A 10917-nucleotide genomic window follows, 5' to 3' on the forward strand; every position below is an offset into this window, starting at 1 on the left:
CCTCAGTAGTGATCAACGCAAGGGGAGGGGGACCCAACGGAAGCTGCCCAATGCTGTGATATGCAGCACTAATTCCCCACAGCACGTGCTCAGTGCTGCGAGAATGCCAGCGGAATGTCACCCACCCCATCAACCTCGTGTGATCAACGCGGAGAGAGGGGGTGTCAGAGGCATGGTATGCTTTGTGGACGGTGGGCGATGACGTACCTGCCCTGTTTGGTGATGCCACCCCCCCTTGGCAGTTCCACAAGATCAATCTCTCGCTCCAGGTTCAGCAGCAGCTCTGTGAACATTTTTGCATCAACCATTAAGTCACAAGGCCCTCTCAAACGAGGCAATCTTTGCATTCCATCAACATCTTCTAAAAACTGCTTAGTGGCTCAGCTATACTTTCATGGCACCACTTCATTACATGGGGACGTGACAACGATATTAGCAAAGTCACACTTAAAGAAACAATTACAAATATTTCATAGTACATTTATTTAGAATAATGGAGTATTTCAAATGTATTATATTATTACAGCAACACACACTGCTTATATGTGCAGGCATATATTCATTCAAATAAGAAATGAAAAGAAAACAAATTGAACAAAATATTGAGTAAACACTTACGCTTTATATTTGCAACGTCCTCTATACTGACATCTTGAAAGACAAGAAAACGTGAGAACAAGTGTAACCAAAGAGTTATACAAGTTCATTCGACAGCAAAGTACTTGTGATCACCATATTATTCCACGTGTATTGTACCACAGGTGTAGAAACCTCAAAATGCAGTGTCTGTGGTTTCAAATTCAGCGTCTGTGGTTTCAAATGTGGTGCCTGTCGTTCAACTTAAACAAGTTAAATAAATACGACAGCACATCTGAATTCACCATAGCACGTGGCCACTGGCTCCGGCCACCTAAAGGGGTGCCCCCGGTGGCAGGATGCTATCTCCCTCGTCTGGCAAACAAGTTGTGGTTTTCAATCCCGACCCTGACGCCTGCATATATGGAGTTTGCATGCTCTCCCCGTGGTCACGTGGGTTTTTCTAAGCCACTTCACTGAGCTAACGTTTGTGGCCAGGTTGCTCCTGAAAAAGAGCTATATAGCTCAGTGAACCTCACCTGATAAAAAAATATAGTTTAGTTCATAGTTTAAGTTCCACTACATTATTTGAGCAAGACGACCCCTTGACCTTCCGATATAAAATAAATACAATAATCACTTTCCACTTGAATTTACACAGCTGGCTTTGGGCCGCCACAAGAATTGGAAGTCACCCCCCCCCCCAATTGCTTTGTCATTATATGCAGAATAATCAGGATGAATAAAAATACAGTTTGGGTCTTTGGGAAATTATTTAACCATCCTTTTGAATCGGGATAAATTGCACTCATGGATTTTTATGTACCGCCCTCTGCTGCCCACCATGTAGCCCCCATAGCCTATAATACCTGTGGTGGCCATCCATCCAAGCAATTGTCAGGCTCAACCCTGCTCAGCTTCAATCATCTGATTAGATTGGGCACATTCCAGGCGATTTTGTCACAGTTTGTGTTCGAGACTAAGACGAGGTCATGTACGTATGTATGTTGACAGTAGCCAACCGTGCCAATCGCACCTCCGATTAGGTAAAATGGCATTGGGTTATGTGCAGCATGTGTTGGCGAGAGGCATGGGGGTGGCGGGGCACAGAGGGAAGAGGAGTCACATGCCGGAGGATGAGCCGTCGCCGTTGAATTCGTCCGTTGACCCTAGCCGCCCCTCCTCCTTCACCTTCATCTGCAGGAAGTGGGACACTGCGTCGATGCTGGACGCCAGCTCAAACGGGGTCAGGTCAAAAGAAGCCGCATTCTCGCACAGCCTCTCCTGCAAGTGAGCAAAAACCATCACAGATACAATGTTTGCATGTGCCCCACATCTCTCGTACGTATGGTGCAAAATAAGCTCAACAATAACATGTTAACAAGTAACTTTTTTTTCATATTGCATCACAAGAGATGAACACGGAAATTAAACTCATTGCACATCAGACGCTGATTAAGGAACTAGCAATTCTTTGCCGCAATTGGTTTTACGTACCACGTTGTGGGCTTCATCGAAGATGACGATCTTTCCGGAGAGATCGATGCTGTGCGCTCGCCGACTCTGCCATATCGATCAGTTTGTTAAAAGGCATCGAGGTGGCTTTACCAGACGCAGAATGGATTACCGGGTTCATTGATTGCGAAAGGCAGTTGACGTACGGCATTGTCAATTCACACGCAAACTATTGGTGAATGTGAGCGTTCGGGGAATGTGGACACTTATCACACTTGACAAACTGCACGATGTACGCTCCATGTGCCTCACCTTTGTGTCGAGCAGGTAATTATACGGCATGAATACGATGTCGGCATCGTGCTTCAGCTCCTGGGTCATGAAGTATGGACACACCCTTGAATTTATCAAAGGAGACCACGAGAACAAGAGACGTCTCATTAAGCCTCTGCATAAGTGACGATCTCATATCACGCGCATTGCTTGTTGATGTCATTTGTAATTTTGCTATTTCGGAAAACTCCACGGTTAATACGAAAAGCTCTTTATTATTGTGTTGTTGGATTCCAAACATAGATATTTGTATTCTTGTTTTTTTTATTGTTTTATATTTATATTATTTTATTATTTCCCTTCTACGTGACTTTACCGAAAGAACCAAGAATATGAATCCCTGCAGTCACGAAAGCTTTAAATCAAAAAATAGATATTCGTTTTCATTAAATTACTATATCTGCATTTAGGTCAGCATGATTAAATGTCTGCCTTTGACCAAATCTCCCCAGAAGGCTGCTTATCTCATCATATCTCAAAAGCTGATTTGAGCCTAGATAGTGCTTGGATGCACGAACACCATGCATAACAGGTCCTCTGGGCTGTAGGGTGAAATTATAGGCAGCAGAGAGCAGTGAACTATAATCTATTGTTGTACTGTATTTATATGTAGATTTGAAGCTTTCGTGACTGCAAGGATTCATATTCTTACGTTTTTTCGGTAAAGTCACGTAGGTAGAACATCAAAATTAATAAAAATAAAATAAAAATCACGACGTTTCGGAGGCAACACAAGTCTCCGTCATCAGGTGGGACCGTCACAGCCAGATTAGCTGCATCTGGCTGTGACGGTCCCACCTGATGACGGAGACTTGTGTTGCCTCCGAAACGTCGTGATTTTTATTTTATTTTAATTAATTTTGATGTTTTACCTACGTGACTTTACCGAAAAAACCTAAGAATATGTATTTATATGCTCCCACATCTATGCTCCCCATCTTTACCAGCCGACAGCGAGAAGCGTGAAGGTCAAATATCCCCGCAATCTGCAAGATGTGGGGAGGCATTTATCCAGTAGTGGACGGATAAGGGGCGTACATGTAAACATATACGGTATACTGCTTACTTTGCAGGATAATTCTGTTGTAATTGTACGTAATTATCTAGAGGGCAGGTTTAAATGACACTGGGAATTTTAAATGGGTGCCTGGTGCAGTAATGCATGTAAAATGTGCCAATGATTGCGGCGCATTCCTCAACTGAGTATTACTAAATTAAGCAATAAATATTCACTGTTGTTTTTTGCCCTTCTTCACAAGTTCCTCCACGTCCATTATCCCGGCACTAAAATCCGTCTTCTTCTCTGTAATGGAAGGAAAAGTGGCATCAGCTGCTGTCAACACCACATTTAGAATCAGAAACTGAATTTAGACTGGAGAAATCCGACGAGCAAGACAAAGCGCTCATGCCATAAGAGGCAACACAATAAATCACTCGCATGTTTACTGCAACTGAATAAATGTTGCACATTGCAGCACTAATAATGCAGCCGATCCTCATCAGATCTCAGAAGCGAAGCAGGAATAGCCTGGATAGCGCTTGAATGGGTGAACCCCATGAACAAAAGAGAGGTGTGATAGGTTGCTACGGGCAGTAGAGGGCAGTGCAGAAACATCTAGTTTTTCGACACTTCTCTCCCACCTGTAACCCCCACGTGGGGAAGCCCTCAACGAGCAGTATAATGAATAAAAACACTACATCAATGCACTGCACTACAAAAGTTCAATGCTGTGTGTGTGCAGTTTCTGCCATAAGATGTTTGTTATGCATAAAAATGCATACTCCCACAGGCAACCAACGACATTGCATATTTATAGTATATAAGTTGTACCTGGTTTCATTGAGCAACTTATAGTTTTACATGCAAATCGAATTACGGTAGTCGCAGAAAACACATGCTCCAGGATAACTATGCACGCAGCATGGCACAATCTCTCTCCTGTCGACATCGTCCCTATGAGAAAGAGACCTTTTCAAAAAGATCTCATCACACCCCTTGACCCTAACAGGACAGCGGCAGCAGCGATGATCTCTCCTAAGCAAGGCGCAAGTGCTCATCCAATGCGCCAAAGTGCATTCGCGAGTGCTTTTGGTGCGCCGTGTAAAAGAGCAGCTTGCTCAAAACGGACAGCACACTCACCTTCTACGTTGTTGTAGTAAACGCAGGACCTGCTGGTTGTCTTTGCACGGCACAGATGCACCTGCGGAGATGCAGTCCACCCATTACCGTGCACAGTTCTCAAAAGGTCCATCACATAGCCTCCAAATGGTCACAACTTTTGATATCTCACATTCTGAGGAAGCATGAATATCAGCACCCATAAGGCATCACAAACTTAAACTAGTACCTATATACTAGGCATATAACGATTCACTCCCCTTCCACACTCTGAAGCATTACCATGATTTTGGGGGTCACTGTTCAATTAAATTATTGATTTGTTGAATTTTCAGTCTTGTTCATCTTGTCTGTTCTGTCTCATGTAAGCAGTCTCAGTCAATGTGTCTATGCAACATCTGCAAATGACTTGCATGCATCATAACTAATCAACTCAAAGAAACTCTTCATTGCATTATGAGTGTATGAATATTTTAGTGAATTAATCATTACATGCCTACTATAAGATAATTCATACCTAATCACAAATATGCTTCGTGTGTTGTCTGCAGCATTTTAGCAAACTAGGCTGTTTGAAATACAATCAATATTCAGGCCCCATGAGGCAGAGGCACATAATATTCGCACAAGCCAAGATGAAGCCAACTGATTTTTGTAAAATAATGCAGCTTTTAAATGATATTGAATAAAAACAGAATTTGATATGGTCACGTTATGAGATCATAGATTTTTCTATGTTAAAATACATTTAATTAGGCCTGGAAAATACATTATATATATAAAAAAACATTGTGTAACAAGATAACTAGACAACCATAGAGATTCAAGTTCACAATTTAAGTCTCTAATTGTTCTTGTAACAATGATATACTCAATTTGAAAACTAATTTCTTTAGAACTGCTTTTTGTGTTTAATTTGTTGTCCTTCCCCGCAGCTCCGATTAGCACGGGTGGCTACATACGGTGCAAAACAAGTTCAACATACATCCGTAAAGGAGTTTAAAAGTAGGGATAGGTAACCCTCTGGTCGGACCCTACTGGTTTCACACTCGGTCGACAACAGTGGATGATCATGAACTGCATTAGAACATCACAACAAATGCTGCGGATACCCGATGCTCATGCGGACACTCAATATTACTCGACAGTACGAATGTAAAGAACTTCAAACAACATTTAACGAACTGCTTCCCTGTTGCTCATTTCCTGGAAACACCTCTGAAATTCACTACGCATCTCCCAAAACTCTTTATTGAATGTCACAACCCAAGGTGATACTGTAAAATGTTCCTATTCCTCCATGCGATGTAAATTTGGCAGGCAGTCTTTATCATAGCCCTGGCGCCAGTGAACGATGCCAAGTGGTTGTTCCATACCTTCGCATGATTGCTCTCCTGCTTTACGACGTCCGGGTGAATGCACAGCTGTTCCCTGGATCCCAACACGCACACACGTGGCCTGTGGCAAGCACACGCGCAAACAATAAGATGTCCTGTAAAGCCATACATACTGTTGGAGCTCTTAGCGATCGCCTATTGAAGCCATCATGGCACACAAGCAGGTGAGATGTAGCCAGAATCACGCCCGGCCACATTCGTCTCACCCACCACACTCATTTTACTCATTTTTAGGCGAAGTCAGGGATGAATAGGGCATGTTCAAATGCCGTGTGCCACTGATGTTCCCTGCAGTCATGAATTTAACTCAAGGTCGAGGTCTGTATCGATGTGCACTGACCAATGTGTCACCATTCCCCACATGCATGCATACAAAGACAAATATTCCCCGTATAGCCTAACGGACTGTTTGGGTAAGTGCTGTTTGCGAGCACCTACAAACGTCGGAACGGCAAAAGAGGGGGTTGGTGGGTGGCCAGCACCACGCCCGAGGCCGCCTTTGTCTCCCCAGCGGCGATGTTGTCATATTGCACCGGGTACTCATTTAAGGGTGAGTCGATTTAGGGGAGGCCCAGGACTGGTTCAGATACGCGTCAATGGTGTTGGCCGTGAGCGTGAATCGAACCCGGGTCACCGGGTTCGTAGCACAGCGCGCTAACCGTTGCGCTACCGCTCCCCGTTGTGTTCATACATACACACACATGCAAAGACACACAATACTCAATGTGAAATGGTTGAGTTAAATTTAGTTTCTTGCATTCAAAGCAATGGAAAGCCATATACTTACCACCTAATATGTACCAGCCTTCTTTAAGTGCAATACATTGATTGTTTTATGCACACATGTTTGCATTGTCTGTGAGAATGTGTGCATCAGCGTGTGGGCTCGAGAAAGTTACATCACGAAAAGGGATGGCTAATGGTTAAGACTGACGACAAAGTGGTAGTCAAAGTATAGAATATGCCCAGCAGGACATCCAGGTCAGAGATAGAGCAATTGGATCACATTTTTGCGAGGCGCAAGGCGATGATTTTTGGAGGCCTCCGTTCTGCAGTGGGCAGATAATGGCTGATGATGATTAATACAACGATGTTTTTGCTACAATGTGTCCAGTATGCTTGTGTAGGCAATCATACTTGTAGGATGCATTTTTCAATTCGTTCATAGCCTGTGATAGCTGGGAGTGAGTCCGGGAGGAATAGATGATCTTGGGAATGTTGCCGACGCCACCTGTAACAGGCAAAGTCGCCAATCAATCGAAAACGCTTGAACAGTAATACAAATAACGCATTGATATATCCACCGAGTGACCAAAGCAGCTTTGAATGTTGGTTAAGCTCTGTAATTTATACTGAAGTCGGTTTGGGGATGTTACCACACACACCGAGTAGTCAAACGATATCCATCATTCAAAGGCAAGGGTTGGAAGATAGATAAAGTAGACACACAGTATGTGAAACCCCAAAATGCACTTGGTTGCGAGGTGACCAGGAGATAGCAGTACAGAAAGAGAATTTGAGAACACGTCTGTGCGGAGACCGTTGGTGTCGTATCCTTTTCTCTGGGTACCGTGGTTATCTTCCAAAATGCCAAATGTCTTTATAAGGAAGTGGCCAAATATCTAAATGCAGAACACTCTGGAAAAAGTCTCAAGGTTCAGTTGGGTTTTTCTTGATACATGTGGTATTATTTCTATTACATCAAGGTAAGAGGCAATGCTGAACAGGCATTAGAGTTGTATGGAAGAGTACAACCGTTGTCACTTTTATAGAATAATGTACATGCAGCAACAAATGCACGAAAATAGTTTCAACATTTCAAAACATCAGTATTTCTGAAGGAAAATTTTAAAAATAACTGTTGACACCAGGGCACAATCATTCATCACACACTTTACAACAGACAAGATTATATACAAAAGGCTAACGTTAATGAAACAGCTTTACTTCACTGGAGGTACCAATGACAGAATGACGAAGAGCACGTGAATAATAATAATGCCCTCAGTGACCCCATGTCACTGACTTCATCTGAGCTGAGGTTCACCCCCAGAATGCATTGGGCAACAGATTACCTGATTGGGTGGAGACGTTCTATCACCCTGAAGAAGGGCGACTGTCCAAACCATCAGCCTACGCATGGATAATGTATCGTACACGTTGGCTGCAATTGAAAAAAAACGTGTGGCAGGGGACACATCTAAGATGAAATGTTACCGCACCAGGGTAGGTGATTGTGGCTTCGGCTTCACGTCCATCGTCTCCCCAGCTGTTCTGCTGTTCCCGTTGCCGCACATGCTGGCCCACTTGGTGCTCCCTCCAAGCCAGCGTTGCACAGAGAAGGCACAGCGTCTTGCCTGTGCCCGTTGGACTCTCCAATATGCCATTCTTTCCCTTCGCAAGCCACACACACACACAACCACATCACCCTGAGCTCTAAAAGCAAGTTTCATCTGGAAACCGGCAATCCTAAAAAATTGGTGCATGGCTTGCACAGGTATGTCTTTAATTCGACACTATTAACAACTCGTCGTGCGCACCTGACGGAAAACATGTTGTCAAGTAAAAGAAACACAAGTTATATATTGAACCCTATTCTGCACGGGTACATTATAAAGCGTGAAATATTATAACCTAATTTTCATATCAAGACAAATTTTCAATTTGTAAACTATTCATTTTTATTTTATCCATATGCCTCCCCTCCATTACCCTGGATAATCAAAAGTTGATAGCACATTAACGAATTCAAATATTGAAAGTACAATACCAGGTTCAGGCACTCGATCACTTGGGCCATGTAGTCCTCCTGGCATTTGTAGGGCGTAAAGGGGAAGCTCACAGGAATCCCTCCTATGGTTAGCACCGGCATAACCTTTCACTGTTCACAGCTCGCCTGTCAGTGAAGGCAGGAAGCACAGGTGAAAACAAGCTTGTCAGCTCTGAAATCATGCACAGGACAGTTTACAAGGACCCTGCATGTTTAATTTTTAAGAGCCACGGAGATCCAAACTGTGTTGCATTTGACATATCCTCGCTACGAAGTCACACACACACGATCATTAAGTGTTGGAGCGATTGTGACACCCTGACCCTGCATTTTTTTCTCTGCCATGGACTCTTGATATAAAATAAAACCACGATGGTATTGTCTTGATTTGTGGCTTCATTTAGATGCTATATAAAATCCAAATTGTATTGGATGTAAGCAGTCCTGGTTACCCTTCCACAATTCGATTACCACTTTGTGGGAAGCCAACATCACTGGTTGCATTTGGGATGGGACTCCTTCCCACCATACGAATGCGGTATTTCCCCAAATGGCCCAGCAATGCCAATAAGCAGCATCACCACCGAAGACTCCGTTATCAGAAACGCTCCGAGTTTGACAATGTCAACAGGAACTTGAACGTCACTTATATCGCAGCACACAGCACTCGTGTCAAAGACGGCTGTGCATCGTCCGTGGCGCGGTAAGCCCGTGTCTAAAGTGCCACTGCATTACACAACGATTGAGTGACTGAATAATTAATTTATTAGAAGTCGATGAGTTATGAAAGCGAATGTTGAATGAGTGATTGAATCACGAATGCGCGTGAATACAAAAATAATGTGAACGACAAATGGGTAAACGAGTGAAATAATTGAATGACATTTTAAATGAATGACAAATAAGTACGTGCACATTGACTGACAGTCCCTTTTGCAAATCTGCTGCTTGATGAGGCACTCCAATACCTGTGCGGGTCATGTGTATTGTGTGACCATACTTCACCATGCTGGTCAATGCGGGCCGGCGAATGGAAGCATTAGTACGATACAATGTAGTTTACTCACTGCCTTCTGTCAACAATTAGCCTCCTGCTGCCTATATATATAAAACACATTATGCACGGTGGTAGACCATTAAAGCAAAACCGTATTCAGGTTGAACACTGTTTTAGCTTCTTATATCGGACTAAATCTGGCGCATTCCGCCGTGGGCGAACTGGTAAGTGTATTAATGAGCCGAACGAAGGGAATTAGTTGAACGATTTGGATGAACCTCGCAGCGAAGAAGGCCTTAACGAAGAACCCGTGGCTGCTCCAGCAAACGCCGCAGCACTCACCCGAAGCAACGCGGCTTTAGACCAGAGGGGAGCACCTCGCCAGGAGGCACGGGGGGAACCGGGGGGGGGGGGTGGCGCTTTGATTAATTACTGATAATTTAATGCAATAAATAGAATGGAGTAGCCGCTTCCTTTAAGTTGAGCAGCAGCCTCCAAGCGCCTCCACACGCCGCGATGCACCGGCGGATCCGAACCGCGAAGCCCGCCAACGCGGACGCGCGATGCACGCCGGGAGGCCTCGATCAGCTGTTGTGGAGAGGGGGGGGGGGTGAGGGGGGGGGAGCGGTGGTACAGCGGTTAGCGCTACGAATCCGGCGACCCGGGTTCGATTCCCGCTCACGGCCAACACCGAGTGACGATTATATCTGAACCGGTCATGGGCATCCCCTAGGACGACTCAGCCTCAAATGAGTACCTGGTGCGGTGTGTAGTATACATCGACACTGGGGAGACAAAGGCGGTCGGGCGTGGTGTTGGCCAGCCATCCCATCGTGTGTCGTTGCCGGCCTTCATAGGTGCTGCTCGCTAACAGCACTTGTCCCGACAGTTTGATAAGGCTACACGGGGGATCTTTGTCTTTTTTAGGAAGGGTGGTGGGAGGAGGAGGGGTGGTGGTGGGGTGGGAGGGGTGGGTGAGGTGGGAGGGGGGGAGGTAGTGGTGGTGGGGGAGGGGGTGTGACGTCAAGAACGGGAGAACCAATCAAAGGGCGGCTTCGGGAGAGTGGCGGGAGATTTGAATTGCACGCGAGGCCGTCACGTGACCCGCGATCCTTAGGTTTCTTTGAGTACTGCAGTTTAGCACGTGCGGATGAATGATTTTGTCTTGTTTTTTTAGCGTGTAGCGATTCCGTTGGGTTGTTTTATGTCCGTGAACATTTTACATTTTGGTTATTTTTGCCGGAACGAACGTAATAGATTAGACAGACGA

The 10917-nt window shown here is 44.7% G+C and overlaps 1 protein-coding gene across 3 annotated transcripts in view; it reads right to left on the bottom strand.

Annotated features, from left to right (window-relative positions):
• The window catches only part of LOC144717930 (regulator of telomere elongation helicase 1-like), a 62901-nt gene extending 52703 nt beyond the window's left edge, over positions 1–10198 (bottom strand). For all 3 annotated transcript variants that reach the window (XR_013585162.1, XM_078593739.1, XM_078593740.1), the window contains exons 1-12: positions 9990–10198; positions 8651–8776; positions 8103–8274; positions 7018–7111; positions 5860–5941; positions 4505–4565; positions 3598–3667; positions 2344–2428; positions 2074–2139; positions 1707–1860; positions 619–651; positions 208–283 (exon numbers count right to left, since the gene is read on the bottom strand). Coding sequence is in view for 2 of the 3 variants with exons in the window: in XM_078593739.1 (XP_078449865.1) it covers positions 208–283; positions 619–651; positions 1707–1860; positions 2074–2139; positions 2344–2428; positions 3598–3667; positions 4505–4565; positions 5860–5941; positions 7018–7111; positions 8103–8274; positions 8651–8752 (995 nt within the window). In the remaining variant the exon portion in view is untranslated. The remainder of the gene's footprint in view (positions 1–207; positions 284–618; positions 652–1706; positions 1861–2073; positions 2140–2343; positions 2429–3597; positions 3668–4504; positions 4566–5859; positions 5942–7017; positions 7112–8102; positions 8275–8650; positions 8777–9989) is intronic.
• Between the last annotated feature and the right edge of the window lie 719 nt (positions 10199–10917).

The sequence above is a fragment of the Lampetra planeri genome, chromosome 4 (genome assembly GCF_965212315.1).
Source record: "Lampetra planeri chromosome 4, kcLamPlan1.2.h2, whole genome shotgun sequence".
Classification (NCBI taxonomy): domain Eukaryota; kingdom Metazoa; phylum Chordata; class Hyperoartia; order Petromyzontiformes; family Petromyzontidae; genus Lampetra; species Lampetra planeri.